Consider the following 22,887-nt stretch of genomic DNA (forward strand, 5'->3'; position numbering starts at 1 on the left):
GTTGTTTTTCATATGCTGACTTCTTAGAGAATCTGCTTGTGCCAGACACAGCATTTTTTGTTAGTGAGAAATCTTTTGTCTCTAAACACTTCATAGATAGCACTGTGTCTCCCCTCCTGTGCCCACATATGTTACTCAGAATTTAGTTATTTGTGATAATGTTGATTTTTACTGCCTTCTATTTTGTACCATACAGGTGTAATTGTCTCAGGATTTTAATTGATTCAGTAGATTGTAGTAGACACCTATTAGTAAACTACCTAGTATTTATTATACAGCACTGATTTCATAAGCGTTTGGCATCATGTTGCTCTTGAGCTGTCAGCAGCAGTGTAATTTTTCACATAAATTGCCATTTTCCTTTCTTTTTTCCAAGTTGCTTCTTTGTAAACATCTTGGAACAATTTTTTTAACAACCCAAGAATTAGACTCGCCCTACCAGCTTTCAGTAGTACCATCTAGGCTTTCTGGTTTATAGCCCAAGCTCCCAGTGTTGTTGTACAAACCAGTAAGCTACCTCTTTATTATTCTCTAATGTCAATGGGAGTTCAGGATGCTGAAGACCTTATATGTCCAGCATTAGTTTGCATTAGCAGTGACAACAGCATAGGGTACCAGACGTTCCTACTGATGTTGAAGACAACACTTGCACTAGGACAGAGTCTCTGCTAGAGCTGTAGAACATGCAGCTGGTGACGTCGAATCCATGTGGATATAAGATGGATTTGGGCTCACCCAGTTGTGGGGCTGTTCTGCAAAAAACTAGGATAGCCTTTTTATGATGACTGCCAGCCAAACTGCATCACATCTCACCATCATTTCTAGGAAAACAAGAAATAAAAATCCCATTAAATGTTCTGATTGTAATGAAAATACATTTTTTTAAATGTTTCCAACCATCTCAGTTGCTCGACCCACTTTATGAACCACTGCACCCTCTAATGGGGTAAAACAGATTGACTTTCAAAACAGCCAATATGTTTTTATATTGTTTATATCCTTATAGGCATAGTACACCAGCCCATTCTTTTGACAGTAAAATAAGCACAGTTTTGCTGAATGTAGAGCACAGGGGAGGTGTGAATATCCAATCAAGACTTTATATGATTCATCTCTACTCTGGATTAATCGAAAGTATGTAAAGAGCTGTATACATTCATGGTGAAATGAAAAGGGAATTTTTACGAAATCCTAGAAAGGAGAATTTCTTTAACTTCTAAATCCAGAAAGAAGTATGACTGGTTTTGGATTTTTTTCCTTATTGTGTGAAGCCATCTCATTTTACTAAAGCTTTGTGGGGAAGTAAAAGTTTGAACATGAAAGTGAGATGAAACAGACACTTAACCATGATGTTGCATCTTGTCAAACAGGTAATTCTCTAATGGACCAATGAAAGCCAATGATGACAAGTTGTGGTCAACAGTCCTTGAATGTGCTGATGGTTCTGCTTTCATTACTCTTGTCAGCAGGTAACTTTTATACTTTGAATTTATCTTTCGTTGATGTGTGCCGCAGGGAGAAATTAGTTGCAATTTAATACTGGCTTCCTACAAAACAAACAAGGTCAAATGGATTGTTAATAGAGCAATAGGTAAATAAAGCCTTTTTGTATTTAAGAACTGGAAGCTGGAATTTGAAATGCAGTTGAAAATTCAGTTTAAGAAGGAAAAGGTGGTGCGACACTGACATGGTAAAGCAGGCTGAAAATTTAAAGGAAACAAAGCTACTGTTTTGATATGCTAGTTTTTCAGCTCATCTAAAAGAAAAAAGCAAGCTCTGGACTGCTGTACAATCCAACCATTGAGCTAAATAACCGTCTATTGGAAGCAGAGCAAGTTGGGATCCAATTGTGTGGTTTTCTATGTGCACGCAAGAGAATGTAAGCATGTGAAGGATTCAGCTGGGAACTTCAGCTATTCTTGAGATGAATACATGTTAGATACCATGTAACTTGGGTTATATATACTTAAGAGAAAAATGCATGACATCATGGTACCCAAATATTATGTTATTTTCCTGAATCTAAAGAATTGACTGGACCAGGAAGTGGTTCAAGAGATTTTTTCTGCTGATGCCAGCTAGATCTGCCCTAGATGTTTGCTACTAGCACACAGAAAGGATTTGTGCAGAAATCTGTAAGTTGTTAGACTGAGAATTAGTTGAATGCTATGGTTATTAGTTGCATTCGTTCTTCAGGAGTTATTTATGACATTAAGGTTTCTGTAATTATGAATGAATATTTAAAAAAATAGTAATTAAAAAGGTTCTTAGTCCAAATAGATTAGATCCTACTAGTTTTTAACTCTCAGTACAACCTCTTTTATACTCCGTTCTTGAAGCACTTTTTAATCCAAACATATTTTTTTTTCCATCACTGCTCCTTATTCCCTTGTACTACATCACATCCCTAACCACCATACTTTACCAGGCATTATGTATCTTAAAGTATCCTTGTGTTCCAGTAAGATTGTTACTACTTTGTCTGCCTAATGCCTATAATATTCAGTGTTAGATCCTCATCAGTTAGTTCGAGTGTGCGTTTTGTTGCCCACAGTCTCATTGCTTGTTTGCAAGCGTTCGAGTTGATTCTTGCTATTGATAGTTCATTATTTAGCTATAACTGACACAGTCCTTTTGCTAACAGTGTTACAATATTATCAACTAGACTACTTCTCTGCCTAATCTTAAACTAGTGTTTTCCTTTAGAGTCCTTCCACGCATACCCCTATGTATGGCGCTGCATCCCAACTTATGTCACTCCCCTCCTCCTGTGCACTAGTCAGCACAGGGGCTGTGGCAGCTTCTTCGTTGTTTTCCAGGTTAAAGTCATTTCAGAAAGCTCTTTCCCTGGTGCACGAATGAAGCCAGTTATTCAAGACAACTTCAGTGAATGTATCCCAGCGATCAAACATCACAAAACTTTTCCAGCTGCTCCAGTCTGTTCTCTTGATTTTTGTTAAGTTTTCATACCTTTACCGCTCTTTCTAGGGGACTTCTACTAGAGACCTCCCGAGATCCCACTTCTCTGACCATTTTCCTCAAGACGGTATAAATTCCTGTGTTCCAGTTGAATGGGACACTGTGATTACAACATGTGTGCAAACAGAAGTAGTCAGCGACTGGTACATATACACACTTAATTCCCTCAAACCCCGACATAAAGCCAGTGTTCTGATATTTTTTTCTCTTAGAAGAAAAGCACTGCCTCTGAAGTACAGTGTTTTTATTTGGAAGTAATTACGTATAGTTTTTACTTCTTACAAAATTTATCTATTAACATCACAAACTATTGTCTTTGTAAATGTGTACCTTATCTTCTTGTTGCTCCTTGGCTATTAGTATTTTATTATCTGACATCCATTCTTAGCATGTAGAATACAGGCTTAATTTGAAACCATCACAAGCCTTTCATGGCAGCCTAACTGTGCTCCTTGGAGAATTTTACTACTGACATCTGTAGTAGTGGGTTTAGGTCATTGCTAGCTCATGCGTTTTACAGGATTAAATTTATTATTATTTTGCAGCCAGCATGAATGTAAATTTTTTTGTCCAAGATGGGTCAACTTCCATAAAGGAGAACTACTGGCTTTATACAGTGAGAATGACAGGGGGGAAAAAGGATGCTACTCTCAATAGAATGATATGAACATCATTTTTAAACTGAGGTGAAATGAAAATCTAATGGCAGGACTCCTTCTGAGTTGCCTAGATTTACAGACTTTTGTCTGTAAGATCATCCTTTACTTCCAAGTCTTTGATATACTAAGATTCACAGTCTTGGTACTAAATTTCTAAAATCCATATGCATGGTTGAAAACTGCACTTACCAATTGGAAGCGTAACTTTCACTGGCTCCACAGCCAGAATGAAAGTAAGGGCACGAGTAACAGAAAAGTCCCCGGAGCAGCTGTTCTCGGAGCCCGGTCTTCGTTGTGTCAGAAAAGGAGAGAAGCAGTGACGGTGGCAGCGGAGCAGAGGTGTGGGCAGGTACCAAGGTCATGGCTCAGAATGAAGATGAATTTTGGCAGCTTTAGCAGTGTAGTTAGGAAGGAGATGCAGTTGCCTAACACGGGCAAAATGCTCTCAGGGCAGGGACAAATAATGCTGAAAAGAAAGGCTTCCGTTCAGAGTAGGCAGGCTATGGCTCCATTTTAAAAAAAAAGATTAAATTGGATTGAGAATACTGAAACTTCAGCCTGATTTTATTTCAATGCTATCAAGATCACAATGGCGTGCAATTTTAGGATTTGTGAACACTTACTAGTTGTACTAGCCGCACAAGGAATGCACAATAGAGGGGGGAGCAGCATGCAGTCGTGCCAGAAGAATACCCTTTCTGACCAGTAACTCTTAGATTTGCTTTGCAGTAATGTTGATACTTATATTCATTTAATGGATTGAAACACATATATAAAATCAGGGATGACAGCAAGGCTTATATTAACAAGCAAAAATTGACAGATTATTTGCACATTACAGTATTTTTTTCTTTGAAATAGGAAACGCATGTCCATACAGCAAAATTATCAGAGGATCTCAAATGGTTGGCATTGTGCTAAGTAAAATGCATACATGTGAATATTTCTGTGGATCCATATGGAAAGCTTATAAAGACCAGCCATTCTGAAAGCCTTGGAGTTTTAAAAATTCAGTAGCTAAATTAAAAATTTAATCAGCATTACATAGATCTCTAACTGTGAACAGATAGGGAAGTAAGTTTGATGTACGCTGGCTGTTCGCTTTTTAAGGTAGAGTAGATAAATCTTAAGATGAGCTTAAATCAGTCATTTGAAGCACAACAGACACTTCTCATCTCAAAATTAGTAAGAACAGAGATAGGAGTGTCTATATCACTTATCTGTTCAATAATACTTCTCAAAAATAGTATGAGAATTTGCACATGCAACTCCACTTCAGAAACAGCTGCCATCTTTGCAGCAAACAACTTAGGAGCCTTTCAGGTACAATACTTTTATCTGAAGCATTTCTGTAGAAATAAGGCTCTTTAATCCTCAGGATTTAAGCAAAGTTATTTTTCAGGAAAAATACTTTTTTTAAAAAAAAGACACACTTTGTTTATTGAATCTCTTGAAGAGAAGCAAAGAGAGCAAGTAAAATTACACAGATTACAATAAATGGATACCGTTTTTTCGCTGTGTACTAGGTCTGGCGGGGATGGGGTTCATTTTCTTCACAGCAGCCTGTATGGTGCTGTCTTTTAGATTGGTGACCAAAACAGTGTTGGTAAGACACCAGGATTTTAGCTGCTGCTGAACAGCCCTGACAGAGGGTCAGGGCCACTTCTGTTTCTCGTTGTGCACCCCAGCAGGGAGGCCGGGGCGGGCAGGAGCCTGGCGGGGACAGAGCTGGCACAACTGACCCGAACTGGCCAAAGTGGTATTGTGTACCACGTAACGGCACGCTCAGCGATAAAACCGGGGTGGGAGTTTATCCAAAAATTGCTCAGGGCCTGGCTGGGCATCAATCTGCTGGTAGTGAGTGATTGCTTTAGCATCACTTGTGGGTTGGGGTTTTTTGTCGTTGTTGGGGTTTCGTTTTTCCTTATTAATTTATTAAACGGTCTTTATCTCGACCCACGAATTTTCTCACTTTGCACTTCTGATTCTCTCGCCTGTCCCACTGGGAGGGGGAGTGAGCAAGCAGCTGTGTGGTGCTTAGCTGCCTACCATGGTTAACCCACCACACACTGACTACCAAATTCAGGCTGTAATTCAATCATCATGTTATGCTCTTATTTGTGCGTTTATTTTAGTCGCTGACACACATTCTCCTATTTAAGGATTTGCTTAGGATTACATTTTATTACAGGTATCGCTCCTCCTCTGACCTGATGTTATCTTCATTCTCCCTTCATTCTTTAGTCGGTCCTTCCCCCAGTTTTCATCCCCAAAGAAGTTTGGGGTTGTTTTCCTTTTAAATTGACCAAAGGACCCTTCTAGGGATCAGGGGGCACTTTCACATGTGCTGTTAAGTAAATCACTTAGCAGTGACGAGCAAGCTAAACTTCTTAGGGTCCTATAGCCCTCTAGTGCATTCTCACAATGCAGTGTCTCTCTCAGAGAACTGAGTAATTTCAGAAGCATGGAAGTAGTCGATTGCTTATGAAACATAAAGAACTAGTTTTAATTCTTATAACATGTGCTAGATGTATATACAAGTCAGGTATAACCTTGCAGGGCTGCTGTTCACTTGTGGTAGCTTAACACAGGTGTAATCACCTAAGCTAAGCTGTATTAATAACATATGAAAAATTACATTTTTGCTATCCTGTTATTTGCAAAACTAGTTTTACGATAAATATCTTCCATTAAAATGTGCCAAACTTGAAACCACCATCTACATTGGAGGCTTCAAAAATTACTAACATGTAATTAGTTGTAATAATGTAACTTTTAAAAGGAAAAATAAGTTAGTATATCTTTGGCCATAAAAGGCATTATACCTGCATTTTGAAAAAAAAAATTATGATTCTGTTGATAATGCATGATAAACAACATTTGTGTTGCACTCTAAGGCTTTACAGGTATCAAAGAAAATTTTGTTTCCTAGGAGCAGCTGGCATAATCACAGTGCAGATATTCCAGCTAAGAAGGGATAAGTGAAGATGGCTAAAAAGAACTGTCAAACTGATCAGTTCAGATCAGTTATATTTTCTCTATGGCTGCAACTGAAGTAGTGCATCCATTAAGCCATCTACTTCTGAAAGTTATCCTTCAGCTGGATACGGAGAACACTGGACAAGGTGGGGAGAAAAAACCCAAACACAAATGTTCAGGACATAAGCAGCACTAAAGGAGAAAAATGGAAAGTCGTTTTTCTTACTATAGAGAGTTTATCGCACAGCTTTTTTGATATAGCACATATGTATCTTCCTCTGAAGCATCTGAAGCTGGCCATTTATCAGAGAGGGATTAGATGGGTGCTCTTCTGCTGGATACTGTAAACAAAAATGCCATGGATAAACATCACTATTGGAAATGCAGTGCTACACTAGGAAGGTTACCCCTTCACTTGCATTTATTAGGTCCAATAATAAGACTTACTTTCTGTTTGTTGACATCAGGCATGGACTTACCTTTTTTCCTAGTAATGATGCCCAGTGGAACTACAGACATTGTAAGGCATGTAATATGCACCCTTGCAAGCTGATACCAAACATTTACAAAACACTTAGGGACCTTTATAGGTGCCCAACCACATGCATCTGATGCCATTTGACTTGCCCCAGATCATCCATGTGTGCACCAGACCGACAAGAGACCTGCATCTCCTCCACTGAAAGCTGGAGACCGGACAGAACAGCCTAGGGAAATCTTAGCTGGCACTGGAAACCTGGATTTAAGTAACTGAGTCAAGCTCCTGTTCTTGTTGGAAATCAAATACTTAGTTAAAAGTTCTATTTAGTTTGTGAATTTCTCCCATGCCGTGTTTCTCCTCCATTGTTTTCCAGATTTAACTTTTCCAAAAACAAATGATAGGTAGTTAAAACTAAAATGATGATGGGACAGAGTGCAACCTCAGCAAGCTTCCCGTCAATACAGCAGTGGGAGGAGCGGCTGACAGGTCATAGGGTTGTGCTGCCGTCCAGAGGGACCGGGGCAGGCTGGAGACATGGGCTGCCAGGAACCTCGTGAAGTTCAACACGGGGAAGTGCCAAGTCCTGCACCTTCCTGGGGAGGAACAGCCTCAGGCACCAGTATATGCTGGGGGCCAGCTGGCTGGAAAACTCTTTGTGGCTCCATTAGTAGGAGTGCTGCCAGCAGGCGGAGGGAGACTGAGCCAGGCTCTTTTGGGTGGTGCCCAGTGCCAGGACCAGAGCCAGCGGGCACAAACTGAAACACAGGAGGGTCCCTCTGAATGTTAAGAAACGTTTTTTCATTGCGAGGGTGACTGAGCGCTGGAGCAGGTTGCCCAGGGAGGTTGTAGAGTCTCCATCCTTGGACGTACTCAAAAGCCACCTGGACATGGTTCTGGGCAACAGGCTGTAGGTGGCCCTGCTTGAGCAGAGCAGATGACTCCAGAGGTCCCCTCCAGCCACAACCACTGAGTTTTGAAAAAAATTAGTCAACCCTGGAACAGTTTTATTATTGCTACGTTAATTAAGGAAGGATGCAGGGAAGTAAGTACTTGTTCAAACAAATATACGTTCCTACAATTACATGCTTTGTGGATTTTGTGACAGACTTTGAACATGCAGATCTGTTGCAAGCATTAACAGAGGATTTTGAAAACCTAAGTCTAAAGAAAGACAATTTCTTTACTGATTATAGCATCCTCAGATTTGGAACACATATTTTTCCCAGGCAGGGCAAGAACAGATAGGTAATTAGTTTTCTCAGTATCTGTGTTCCTTTAGAAATAGCATTTTTCTAGCACTTTCAGTTCCTGACTGAATTAGTCTACAAAAGGTTTTTCTCTTTTGTTAAAGTAATGATGACAGGTATGTGTGTGTGCATGTGCCAGTATGTATATGTGTGTATATATATATAAATGTGAAGTGTTTAGAGTAGTTTTCCTTCACGCAGAGGGCAGTACAAGTTACCTTGTTTTCTCTTCAGTTTAGTACTCTGTTTTTGTTCTAAGTTCCGTCTATACACACAAAGAAGTAATCTCCACTGTCATAGTCCTTAATATGTGACTAGACCTACAGAGAGTGAGAGATTCATGAAATTAATGTATATTATAAAATGGAGAAACAAAAGTGTTAGGAATTGGCTTTTTTAAGCAACATAGAAAGAAATGAAGATTTGATGGGTAAGGTGCACAGATGCAATTATAGATCAACAGGGACTATGTGCAGAGAGATACTATACAGTTCAGCTAAGTACATGCAAGTCATTATCTGTAACCTCTTCTACTGGTAAACTGATAGAAAAATCATACACCAAGTTACAAGGGTTAATTCTGTCAGTCTAAAGTGAATATCCTTTATTAATTGGTACAACGTTATGAAGTGCAGGTACCCACAGCATCACTGTGCCTCTGTTCTCTAATCAGAGTAAAAACATTTCACTGCTAAGAGTATTCAGACTCTTGACTTCTACATTTCACTTTCCTTAGAGTGTAAGGCCTTTGGGGGGTCTGTATGGTACACACAATCTCAAGTGATGCCATAAGGCCTACTGTAACACTAAACCAGTTAAAACACTGGCAGTATGTGGAACCAAATATTGTCTCCTACAATACAAGATGTTTCAGATCGACCATGAAGTCACGTGTGGTTGCTTATGACCACACTGAAAGGGATCTCTCTGCATCCTGCCCCTCTGCATGGTTGATTAGCTCAGGGAAACGAAGATGATTGCACAGCTCCCAGTTCAGAGCTGTTTGCTACCAGTAGGCTTACAGCATGGTCAGAGGGCTTGCATCTGCCCACAGTCTCACCATGCAGAGGTAACCACAGTGTGCCTGTCGCCACGCAACGATAAACCTCAAAACTGCACAGCTGTATTTCTGTTAGTTCTATCTATTTGCAATTCAAAGTTGTTTTGTAATTACTATTTTTGGCAGAGTAATCCTTATCAAAGAATGACCTTTACAGTAGAGACAATATTTTCTGTCAAGAACAGTGACTGTAAATCAAGTGCCATCAAACTTTTATTGCAGTTTTTACATAGACTTTTTGTTTTGATGAAGCCATCCCAGGAGAATCAAACATGAACATTGTTGGGTGGTTGTGGATATCCATATATTTAGAACAGCAGTATGAAAATGTTTCCCTAAATATTTTTGTGCTTCTTGGCATGGAGGGCATTTCTTCTCTTCCCTTAAAACAAATAATAGTAATCAGAAACATAGTAACAATAAAAGTCACGAGAGGCTAAATATTGTAATCTTCTAGTACTCAATGTTATGATGTTGAAAGTTTTGAAATATTTATGTTTTTCAGAAATCAGGCAACTGTTTAAGCTTAGCCAATGAAAAATTATAGTTCATAACATACAGATAACACAAGTGACTCACAAAGCCAATATTGTTCTTTGTTTTACAGTGCTGTCCGCACATTTTCGGGTCTGCGAGCCATATACGGACTACAAAGGTCGCTACCACTTTGGGTTTCACTGCCCCCGTCTTTCTGACAATAAATCTTACATCTTTTGCTGTCACCATAACAACACAGTATTTAAATACTGCTGCAATGAGACAGAATTTCAGACTGTTATGCAGATGAACTTAACAGGGAACGCAGATGGATATATGCATAAGTAAGTAAATGAGTTTTAAAGTACTCTTCACCGAACTGTTCCTGGTCTAATAACATAGTCTGAGGTGTACTTAATGATGGAAGCAATTAGAATAATTGCACATACAGAAAAACATTACTAAAAGGTTTTTGCTGTTACAGAACTCCTAAAAGAAAGGATATTTTAGCTTTGGTTTCTTTGCTTTGACATGGGCTGTAAACATTGCTAGGAGAGTAAGCATGTAAAAGTTGCTTATAAATGTAACAAATATAAAGTTCCATATAAAAGTTAGAAAAGTCTTTCCCCCAACCCCAGTCTGATCCAAACTATGTTTAAATGTCTATCAGTAAAAACAAACCCAAAAGCTGTCCGCAGGGGAGAGAGAGCGTGAGTTGACATTTTCCATATCGACTCAAATGCACTATTTTGAATCTCTGATGTTTTGAATATAAATCTCTTGTAATCACTGACCTTGGGGAACAGAATTTATTTGTTTATATACCAACAATGTGTGGTCTCCTTGCCTGTTACCTGTGATACTTCCATGTACTACTGGGGCATATCCTCTAAGGTAAATGTCAGTAACTTTTTTTCTAAAGAAGTAATAAGTAGCAAGTAGATCTTTGTTACTGATTACCTATTTGCTGTGACAACATCTTCACTTGTGGTCTGTCTCCTATTTAGTATTTGACATTCTGGCCACACTAATCTGCTGCAATTTCTCTTGGTGCAGAGGGCAACCTGCAGCTGATGTAAACCCCCAAGGTCAAATTCTGATCTATCTGCTTTCGCCTGCCATTTTATTCTGGTATCCAGCCCCTCTGGGGCAAGGAAGGAGCAGATTAAAGAGAACTGGAATTCCAGTCTATCGATTTTTCTTTACAACCGGGATCTTAGTGATTTATTCTGCGGTGCAGAAGTCAGTTGATGTGTTGTCATTCATTCCTATGGAAGCAGGTGCTAGGCTGCTAGGAGACTATGGTGCGCGAATACTGATGTCAGCTCTTTTAAGTCACTGTGTGCAGCTGCGTCCAGCAGCAGCCAGCTCACGGAATTAGCAAATTGCCATCTTCTTTAACAACCACTTCTCGTACAGCTCTGCCTAGAGGAGTTTGAATCTTGCATAAATGTAGAAGTTGCATATGTCACAACACGGACTGGACAGACCAGGGAGTCCTGTTTAATTCGAAATTCCCTCGGGCTAAATTAAGGTGAAACGACACCAAACGATCAGTTAAAGATATTATTCATGACAGAAGCAAACTGAACTGGGGAGGCGTGGTAGTAGGTGGCAAGGTTTCTCACAACAGGAATTGGCATAGGACTACTTTTGCAAACCATGTAACCCAGGGTAACCATATACATCGATTCAGGGAATAAGGAGATCCCTCCCATTGAGTCAGGAGGTTCAGAGCAGACCCCCTTGCTTTCCAGGCGGCTGGATCCACTCTTAGTCTCAGACTTGGTCAATGGTTTATGTCTTGAAACGGATGAGGTGTAGGGATTGTGGAAAAGGAAAAGGAAAGAGAGAAGAAGATGGAGAAAAAGGAAGAGAGAAAGATTTCACTGGTCCTGGGTTCAGTCAGCCAAGGGGTCCAGTCCCGGTGGGCTTGTGCACCCGGGGCTTCAGTTTGTGTCCTTTTATCATCCTTGCCCTTCCTTCCGGCGGGCACCCAAACTCCTCAGGTTAATGAGCAGTTTGTGAGCCCTTGGGCTTGGGGGTGGTTTGTGGAGTAGCTCCTTCCCTGCAGACGTGGCCGTTGTTTGATCTTTGTATCAAAACAGCACATCAGAACAGGGAGCTGCGCACCCTCCCGCATGCCCTCCCCCTCCTGTTGCTGATGTCTGAGCTGATGGGCTTTCCACCTGGGTTCCTTGCTGTGCGGGGTTTGTCTTTAAGCAGAACTTGCCCCACCACAATGTTTGAGACATTAACTCTTTCAGTCTCTCACAGCATACTCTAACGTTACAGGTGTTAATGTGACAATCACCTACTATAAAGAAGTCTATGTACTGTGTAGTGTAAAAGAAAGACAAAAATAGACTCTACCCATATAAGATACCTTTAAATCAATGTGGATCTATACCATCTTGTTACTGTATGTGCAGGTATGTCCTTGAGGTGAGATTTCCTTGCCTTGGCCTTGTAGTGCATCTGGGAACATCATGAGAACGTATCATGCAGAACGCAGGGGAGACCCTTGAGTCCAACAGGCCCATTAAAGGCCGTCCATTTTCTCCACCCTTTGTGCAGTCCGGACAATCTAGAAACCAGTAGTACCCTTACCTCAGGCTACCCAACACTGCCAACATACACACCTCCAGGCAACCTGGTGGAATTTATACCGCACTATGCCCCAGTGCCCCCACGCAATGCATACTCTATATATGCTCCATGGTAAAAGTAGGATGTGCTCTCCCTTTGTTTGCTGGGATGACCCGGCAGCAATCGGATGGCTGCCTGAAGGGAGGTCCTTACAGGACTCTCAGTACGGAAGTTCTTTGTCTTGCACACAACAAATTTGCTTTATTTCTTCCCTTGCTGTTCTGTAAACACTGCACCAACGCTGCTGTCTGCAAGTCTGCATAACAGGCAGCTTCATCACAGAGCTTGGGATGTTATTGGCCAATTGTAGTTCAGCCAAGTAGAAAGCCAATGCTTCGGGCTTTTTCCAATATCTCAGCAGCTACTCATGTAGTCACGGCCAGAGCTTACTAAGGTAAGGCCCTTCTGTTCTTCCTTTCACCAACAACCTGAAATGGACAGGGCAATCAGCCACTTCCCAAAGCAGACACGCACACAAGAACAGGTACAATCTGATGGCAAAATATGCCCTGGGATGTAAAACGTTTCTCTGCTTCCCGCGTTCTCTGTTCGCATGCCCACTCACATCTGTACATGTGCACGCACATGCACGCACACCCTCAGAAATAAACATAGGGCTGTTGTGTGTGAGCAGTTCCTCAAGGGGAAGAAGGTAATTTGGTATTCTATGAACTACAGTATTTATTTTAATGAAAATATTTAGAGCATAGTGTAAGTATTACATTAGTTTTCATTTAGCAATCTTTTTTTTCTTTTTTCTTTTTCTTTTTTTTTTTTAAAAAAAGTCAACTCATTCAGTTGTGATGGAGAAAGAGCTACCTCTGTAGTCTTTGTTGGTAAGATTCATGCTTGAGAGCCACCTGCAGACTGTTGACCATATATGTCTTCAGTCCAGACTTTCCCGTGGACATGAGCTATGTGCTGATCTTTTGCAAAGATATCTGAAATCATGCTAAATACAATAAAAAGCTTCTGGAGATGCAGCTTAGAGAAGTGCAAGAGTGGAACTGCCATTACCTTTTTGTAACTTCCTGAAACATCACTTCTGATGCCAGAAAAATGAAGAGACGGTAACTTTGTACCTAAAACTCCACCAATGTGGTGAGACAGAGGGAGAGAGATCTCCTCACCCTGAGCACACAGAGATTGGTAGAAAACTTCCTGATAATTTTGGTGTGCTGTTGAGGAGCAGAAAGAAGTGAAGCCTAGGTGCCTACACTAAAAACATTGTAAAGAGCATCTTACTTTATACGCTCTGACTTTATTTAACATACATGATAATTGAACTTTATTTCGTTCTAATAGGTCCAGTGTTCACTTTATAGTAACAAAGTCAGCTCTTTGTTTAGATTTAATTTCACACACCACTGAAAAAAATTCTGATGAAACCTATTGTCCTGTGGCTGGGGAGAATGATTTAGGATATGGGAATAGCAATGAACTGGAAAAAAAAGGATTATAGTTTTCAGGGAAGAGTGATTCAATATTATTATTTGGTTTATTTCAGTATTATTGTTTGGTTTATTTTTCCCCTCAGTCATTCTTGTGATCATCAAAATAAATTTCTTGTTTTAATGAAGTGACTTGTAACTTCTTTGTCATGGCACAGATGAAAAAACACATTTGTCTTCTACAGTCATGCAATATAACTATAGCCAGGTTTATTTACAATTTTTACATTACTATAACAAAAGATTTCTATGTTTTTATAAGTGCAGAATACTGGCCTATTACATCTTTGTGATCATGCAGATTAATCAGTCTATAATATTTTTGAATGTGAACAATTCATTTAGTATCAAATATAGAAATACCAATGTCTAAAAGACAAGAAAAGTTCTGCCAATGTATTTTTCCATAAAACTTTGTCTAATAAGTTGTTTATTCTTAAAAATAATATTCACTTGAATCTAGTGTTCATACTCTCTCTGATTTGCTATTATGCATGTTTTGGTATATTATCAGCAGTACTGCTATGCTAGGGATCCTTCATCTGACACTGGAACAATATTATGGCAGTCTGTAATGCATCCATGTTTTTCCTTATCTCTTACTCAAGTTTTTCAGGGTTGAATGGCTTTTGCACACCACACTACGACATTGCACCAAAAGCAGTGGGAGGCTAGAATAGCACTATCTTTCTCCATGTATAGCATGTCCCCTGCAGAGCTGGAATTTGCTTAAATATCTCCAGAAAGTCATCTCTACAAGAATGGAAAAAAAAAAAAAAAAAATCAATTCCACTACCAACCATTGCAAAAAGATGTAATTTCGCTGGGAAGGCCTCTTAGGTACTACATTACCAGATTCTACAAGAAAACACAGGATTGGGCAAAGGCCTTGAGATAATAGTAAAAACAAATTGGGAAAAAAAAAATCACATTTAAAGTGTACATGCAAAAACTGCACAGATTTCCTCAGTTTTAGAAGTACCAAGGCATTTGCTAGGATGTAAGCTTGCATTTCCTTGGGGCAACACTTAAAAAATATTACTACTGCAAGTAACAGTCCTGTTGAAGGAGAATAGGGAAAAAACCAGTTTCCATGGCCATCTGTCCACATTTAAAGTCTGCAGCTGTAGAATTCTGCTCACAATTGTTTTGATTTGTTGTTTTTTAAGCCTGAATTCCCAAATTAATTATTTTCTGTTCATGTGCTGCACATAAAAACCAACAAACTCTTCTAAAAAAAATATAGCCTGGTCCTAACCTGCTTGTGATCTGTCTTACAAAATTAATGAATTAGATGGAAGGAATCACATGGGTAAAAATAATAATAAAAGAACCTGCCCTTTCATTTGTGTGTAGGGATGTTAGAGAAATCTAAGCAGCATTCTGTAGATGGAGAGTAGGAGGAGATGGATGGTAAAAGTATTTATTGTTCTCAGAGAGCCCAGTTCAAGGCTCCCTGAAGTCAGAGCAAATCTTTCCATTTACACAAGTGGGCTCTGTCTAAAGGCTATACCATATATACATCATATTTCTACAAAAGACATATCTTAAAATAATGAGCTACTAAGCTTTTCTGATAGGTCCATGAATTACCCTGTTTCACAGAGAAGCTAAAAGGAAATTGTCTTGTAACTTTTACTCTAGATTTAGCTTTTGTATTTCTATGCCAGCAGCAGCAGAGGACTGGGCAACCTAGCTTTAGGAGTCACTTCCAGTGTTGTATTGCTAAGCCTGGTGTTGAACCTAAACAGAAACCTCCGCAGTGACTGATGGGGAAGGGCAGGAGCCCTAGCAGGGCAGGGCAAGCTTTCCAGCTGGAGAAGGGGAGAGGAGATACAACCACACGAAAACAACTTAGTGTACTTGATCGTCCCTGTGAAGGAGCAAAGCCCTATCATTTGAATCTCAATAAATTTGGAATCTGTTCACACTTTGGTTTTAATTGAAATGAAACTTCTGCACAGAAGTACAGGAAAATCAGATTGCAACATGAAACTTTTACAATTAAATCATTCAGTTCAATGAAATGACAGCAAATCCTATTAGTTTTTTGATTCCCGGTTCTTTTCTGTGTCTCTGGTCTTACTGCTATTCAGTGTAAGTAAGAGTGTTTATTTTCTACTTAAGACATCTTCTTAATTTGTAGGGATGTTTTAATTTTTACTATACTCAGTAGCCATCAGCAGAATTAATATTTTCTACCATCTTAATAGTTTGAGAAACAGAAAGCATCAAAGTACGGAATTTCCCTCTGTGTACAAAACGTACTACTGATTAATTTTGCTTGTGATTTTTTTATAAAGCCCTTTTGATAGTGCTGTTGTCCCACTGTATGCTAATTAAAATAAAGCAGTCTTTCATTTTTGTACTTGCAAGAAACAGATGTTATTTAGAAGGAGCAGATGGATAACTCACATATGGCATGATTAATAAATTGTTGCTTTCAATTGGAACACTCAAAATAGCTCTAATTTTCACTAACCAAAATTTTGATGGGTGAAACTAAATACCTAAAATACAAACAAGTTCTTTTGAGCTGACTATAAGAAACACTCCTGCCTCTCACATTGCTGCCAAAACAAAAATGTTTTCTAATATTTCCATTCTTACTATGGATCAAATACAGCTCACCTATTTGTAAAATGGATCCTATTGGCATTAGTGATGAAGAACAAGATTTGTTACAGAGGATTTTTTCCTGACTTCCCCAGCCTTCTCTTCCCTTTTATTTGTATTAGCAGAAAATAGAAGAGTTTACCCCAATAGGCATAAATCCACTGAAAGTCAAAGAGTAGCACTGCTGAACAGTCTGGATTAACCTGATCCTGTTGTACTTTCAAGTGCCTGGACTGCAAGGATTTTAATGCATTACAAAGGTCTACCCGCTGTTGTGTGAAGTTAGACATGCATGTGTAAGTAAGTCTTTAGTGAAGGCAAAGATGCTTGAGTTAAGGGTTTTCACCAGCACTATGTTTTGTCTACTTGCAGTCCTCCTGGAAATTTACTGAAATGTCTTTAAAATCCTAGGCTTGCGTAATCCTACAGTTACACAGGAAGGGACCCATTAACAGCTCTGACCTTCCTCATGTTACTTAAGAGTTATTTGCTGTGGAACCTTATTTAATCTAAGCACATTATACCTGTGTAATGGAAAAAATCATTCCCTGGAGAGGAGAATCAGTCTCCTTAAGTGCTGACAGGCAGCAACACAGAATTAAAATTCTGATTTCTTATCTGACTTCTTGTTTCAAATCCTGATTTTTTTTTTTTAAAGTATAAAATGAAAGAGTCATACAAAAGTTTAAATAGAGTCATACAAAAGTTCAAAGCAGAGACTTGAAATATTTTAAATCCGAAAAGGCTTGGGACATGTTTTTAAAATGTCAAAATATCTTTCTGGCTTGCATCTGTAATAATGTCTTCTCAGCCTTTTTTCTTCTCACAGCACTTCCATTTTGATCAATGTTCTGATAAAATACAGTTCCCTCAAAGTTTCTCTGAATGTCTGTGAAAGGCAGCATGGTTGAGTGTGTGTTCAATTTTATATATGTAAGTTCAGGTTCACGTAGATGTGGGTTGCCCACCTATTATTTCGATATAATTTTTCTCCAAGCCTGTCTTCCTAGTGACATTTTTTAGTAGTATCCCTTCTGCTTGCTCTTGTTTTTGCAGTCTCTGGTACACATACTTCCACATTAGCTCATAGGTCTAGATGAGCCTTCTTCGCTGTACACCTAACGATCTCATTCTTACCCATTTCTTGCCTTCTCTGTTCTGACCTCATCCTCCCCACTTAGAGAGTTTTCAATCCAAACTGCACTTACACCTGACAGTCATTTTTCTTTTAATAATATTGCATCTCCAGCAGAGCTTTAGCACTTCCTCCCCTTTTTGATCTCCAAATTCTTGACCCCTTATAACTTTTCCTCATTTCCCCCCCCCCTTTCTTTTAATATCTTTAGTCATCTGTCATATAGCTTTACAGCTACGTGCATGGTGTCAGCAGCTGATAATTTTCATGGCCTTTATCTATATATACACATTATAACTACACCAACATATACATAGAAATGTAGTAGAAATTTTCCTTCCTGTGGAATGCATTGTATAATATGATCTTGTCAATATTCTTCCTTCCTAAATTTATTACCAGCAAACTAAGAGATCTTCAGCAGTTGCTCCTGAAAGCCTATACTTTACTAGTATCTTCTGTATCGAACAATAATTAATTGTTGAATTCAGAGCATATCCAAGCACATTAAACACCTTTTAAGACAAGTGGTTTATAATGCATGTCAGTAGTGAATGTTTTCAATGGCATAGATGCTCCTTGGTCTCAATTATTACAGTGTATTTTCATATGGTTAACTCTCACTCTCATAAATGCCCTGTCACTTTCAGTAGGGTGAGAATTTGCCGAATAAGACATATGACCCATCAACCATGTATGTATCAGTGGTCTCACTTAAAGCATTGAAGCTAACTGTACACCAGATTTATGTCTTGATATAAATACACAGATGAGAGGGAGAAATAAAGATGTTTATAAGACTGGGGGCCTTATTTTTTAAAAAACTCCAATGTCGTGCATATAGGAGTACTTAGGTTAAAATAATAAGTAATTTTTAAGGACACATGCTTTAGAACAAAATTTTTGCTTCATCTATCTATATATTATATTTATATAATTAATGAAACAACCAACCTTGATAAACTAACATGATGACCATAGCTGATACATGAAATAACTTTTTCGGTTTCCCTTTTTTTCTTTCTCAGTAACTACAGCGCACTGTTAGGAGTGTGGATCTATGGCTTTTTTGTGGTGATCTTGCTGGTACTGGACCTCTTATATTACTCTTCAATGAACTACGATATTTGCAAATTTTACCTGGCACGGTGGGGAATCCAGGGAAAGTGGATGACACAGGGACAGAGCCGATGGATTAATCCTGCTCAGGATCCAAGCCAAGTACAGACACAGCCTCAGCCAGAGACACAGCCTCAAACTCAGCCACAGGCTCAAACATCACAGACAATACATACTTTAAAAGGAGATGCTTTAAGCCCACCCCTGATGTCTTTTCAGAGTACATCTGCCTGGTAAGTAAGTTAAGCCATATTATGATACATTTTTTGACTCTGTACTTTTGTAGTGTGAACAATCACCTGTATTTGGAAGTGCCTGCAAATTCAGGCTGAACGGCACCATTTCTAGCATATAATTTTTTATATCATGAACTGTCTTACAGAATTACTGCTTAGGAGTGGTTTCTTACTCTGGAATGTATTAAGTCATCTTTTAGTACTGGTCTTAGAGAAATAGATGCAGCGATTTTTTAGTGCTAAATAGTTTTACTACTCTGTGGTACAACTAAACTACAACTCTTTTTTTCTACATCAACCATTATAAAATTAATTTTATTCTGGTGTCAAAGACTAATTGCTATGTGTATCTATGTATCTGTTGGTCTGATTTTAAAAGATTGTATAAACAGCAACACTGAAATAGCTCAATACAAGATGTCACAAATCCACACTATTTGTGGCATGAGACACAGAAACAACGTAAAAACCAGGTCAGTTTTTTTTTTATATATGCATAGCTAAAAAAGCATAGCTTGATCTCATTTGACAGGGTGATACAAATAGGCTACTGTAAAGTTAAATGCTACAAAAACAAAACAAAGCCCCCCCAAAAAACCCAGACCAAATGGGAGAGACATACTTCAGGAGCAGGCAGAACGTGCAATGTAAATAGAAGAAACTACATACTGATAGCCATAGGACAAAATTACATTGAATGATTTTTGACTGTTCTTACCAAAGAAAACAGAAGCAAAGAAGACAGCTGAATAAAATGATGCTCTGAATAACATGTCAAGAAAGGTGGGGACTTTTGTGTTGGCAACAAAGCATAAAGATATGGAAGGGGGCAGAGAGGGTACAGTGTCACCAGTGTATTTTAGAAGTGTTCCAGAAGGCTGAGTGCTGAGTTTTGGCAAAATAAGTGATCTAAGAATGAGTAGGGTGAAAAAGGTGATTGCAGTTCCTGAAGGCTCTAGAGCATGTAAAGCCACAATGTTCATCTTGGTCTGAAACCTCTGGGTAGCACTGTGTTGTAGATGGGATGATGATAGCAGTGCAGTAGTCCTTTTATTTCTTAACTTGCCCTTTAGTTTTAAGTGTAAATCTAGAGCAAATAGGGTTGAAGATTCTTTGTAATAAAAAAGGTAGTGATAGTCCGACCCAAGGAAAAGGGTCGGTGAAAGAGGAGGTTGTTCGGCATAGTAGCCGGTACTGGCTGTATCCAGTGCAGATCAGACTTAAGGACCATTCTAGCAGGCCTTGTCCAAACAGAAGAGTCTAACCATGCTACTTAAGATAGACACTTGCTTGTGCTTAGTTGTAAGCACTCTTCTTTCCACTTCTTCCTCTTCTCTCCATTTTTCTTCTAATTGCTTCAGCTTTTTTTTTGCACATTGATTTCTCAGTCTTCGGTCAGAATTGCCGTACAGGTTAAGGCCCACGTTTGTAGTACAACAGTTGTATTCTAGCTTAATATGTGTGTATGTGTGTGTATATATAAAAATGTAACAACTGCATGAATATATGTATATGTAAAAAATACTAGCCTGGTTATACCACTTGGCATTACATATACCCACATAGCATTACAAACGAAAGGAAACTATTTAATAATTCTTGAAGGATTCTTGGTCACTTTCCGTTTACTGACTTCTGTTGTTCTGTTTCTTTGCTTTATTTGAAGCATTAAGCGGGGAATGTATGTTAGGATCAGGTGAGCATATCCCATATGCTCCTTTTCCTGTGTTTGCAGGAGATGAGCATTGATAAGTCACTCCAGTAACCCTCACCCCTTCCCCAGTGAACTGTCCGTCTGTGCTCTCCTCAGTTCCCATAAAATTGATTCTTCTTTTCCCTAAACCTTTCATTGCTCAATGGAAGAAATAAGTAGATGTTTCCTTAGCAAAACTAATTTTATCCCTTATATTTCAGCATGTAAAACACTTGCAAGAGATGCCATATTTTCAAACTTATAACCTGCAACTTCTGAAACTCACAACCCCTTAACCAAGCACGTAGATGACTCGGAGTTGGATACATAAAAAATACCAAGAAAAAGCTAGTAGGCACTGGTGATCACAGGCAGCGTGTTTAGCATGTGAAAGAGGTTTTTGAGTAAACAGCTCCCTCAGAAAATGACTTGCGTACTACAGCAATTGCTAAGATAGTGGGGAGTAGGAGGGGGTTGCCTGGTTATTTATTTCTCTGTTAGATAATCTGCAGGTTATATACATGAAAATATGGTAATATTGCCATATAAAAATTCAGCTTTGTTTCAGAGTCCGGTTCTGCTGTAGTCTATGTTTGATGAATGACCGCAGTACTGTCTTCTCAAAATGTAATCATACTATCAGTGAAGAAGTGCAATGGAGTTACTGGATTTACAATTTCCATCACTGGTTTTAAAATTGCCTAATCCATTAATACCTTTTTGTATTTTACACCTGAATTTCCATTATTCTAGGTGATGACACCAACCTCTTAGATGCATTGGTAACTTTTCAGTTTATGTTGGCATTTTTAATGTGTCCTAAACTTATCCCAGCATTTCCCTCCATAGAGAAAATAAGCATTTTTCTTTAGCACCTCACACCAACGCTTATGCGTGTGTATATAGATATATACGCATATATCGTACCATAAGAACAGTTCCTGTTTACGTATGAGCTTTTTGAAAATACAAAATAGATTTTTTTTTAATCCTGTGAGATATGCATATATCCCAGGGCATAAAAATTTAAATACGGTTAAAGACATTTTCCAAAAGAGTTTGCAGGTTTTCATGATGACAGATGTTGTAGAAGTTGTTAGCTTCCTGTACTACATTTATCCTAATACAGTTAAAAAAACACGCCCATTGTAGAAGACACATGATGATAATAGGAAAGTGGTTCTTGCCCATCAAGAACCTCAGCAGCACTGAAGACTTTAGGTATCCATATTGCAGAGAATTGATAGTGTAAGAAATTATCCCAAAAAGATGGCAGGATTAACCTATAGTTTGTAAAGCAGTTTGGGATCTTCCTGGATTAAAAAAAAAATATGTAAGTAAGTGCTTTTTATTTTAAAATTTATTTTCTTGTTCTAGTTTAAATGCTATGAATTGGCAGTGAAACCAATGACTGAAACATGTCAGAGAGAAAAATCAAGCAAGTTATAGTATATAGTGAGTAGAACCATCCCCAAGATGTTTAAACATTTTGTCATAGCAGATCACTTTATTATTTACTTGAGACAAAGAGGACCATGTATAGCCATAATATTATTATAACTAAAGAAGTCTGGAGTCCATTATACATGCTGCTGGCTGCTCCGCAGAGGGCTTGCAGTGTTGTGCAAGGACGGGAAGGAAAATCATTAATCTCAGAAACATCGAGCCCGATTTAGAATAATGTTGCTTCATCAAGTAGTGTATGGATTTTGCGGCCCAACTAATGTTGATTTCTTCTTTAGTATGGAAACCATCTGAGGGCTGTCCAAAGGCCTGTGTGGTCTGAAGGTCCTGGTGGATGTACCTTCCGCAACCCAAACACCGTCAGAGACTGCAAGTGAACGAGATTAAACGGTTGTGGCTTGCCTCATGGTGGTTCCTCCAGGTCACGGCTGAGGTGCGTGAGCTGGGCCCTTCCGTGCTCACAGGTCCATGTAAGAATCTACAGTCTGGTTAGCCTGAGCAAGCTTTTAACAGCTGGAGATCAAACAGCAACAAGAAGCAGGCAAATTGTTACTACTGCTCCACAAAGTACAAGCCAGGGAGGCGATAAAATGAAGTATTGTAAGTTGAGGAATCAAAATCCTGATTACTGAAAAAACTTGT

The 22,887-nt window shown here is 38.9% G+C and overlaps 1 protein-coding gene across 1 annotated transcript; it reads left to right on the forward strand.

Moving 5' to 3' along the window:
• Positions 1–1,399: 1,399 nt before the first annotated feature.
• Positions 1,400–20,788, forward strand: SHISAL1 (shisa like 1). The gene is made up of 4 exons (XM_075051394.1): positions 1,400–1,469; positions 10,013–10,226; positions 18,762–19,085; positions 20,755–20,788. The coding sequence occupies exons 1-4, from the start codon at positions 1,400–1,402 to the stop codon at positions 20,786–20,788; spliced, it is 642 nt and encodes a 213-aa protein (XP_074907495.1).
• The last annotated feature ends 2,099 nt before the right edge of the window (positions 20,789–22,887 follow it).

Source organism: Buteo buteo, chromosome 19 (assembly GCF_964188355.1).
Source record: "Buteo buteo chromosome 19, bButBut1.hap1.1, whole genome shotgun sequence".
Classification (NCBI taxonomy): Eukaryota; Metazoa; Chordata; class Aves; order Accipitriformes; family Accipitridae; genus Buteo; species Buteo buteo.

Excerpts from the sequence above, each read along its gene's own strand:
- SHISAL1 (XM_075051394.1), top strand. The coding sequence starts at position 1,400 with ATGATGACAAGTTGTGGTCAACAGTCCTTGAATGTGCTGATGGTTCTG. Across the intron at positions 1,470-10,012 it reads TTCATTACTCTTGTCAGCAG|TGCTGTCCGCACATTTTCGG; the intron begins GTAACTTTTATA and ends TTTGTTTTACAG. Across the intron at positions 10,227-18,761 it reads GCAGATGGATATATGCATAA|TAACTACAGCGCACTGTTAG; the intron begins GTAAGTAAATGA and ends TTTCTTTCTCAG.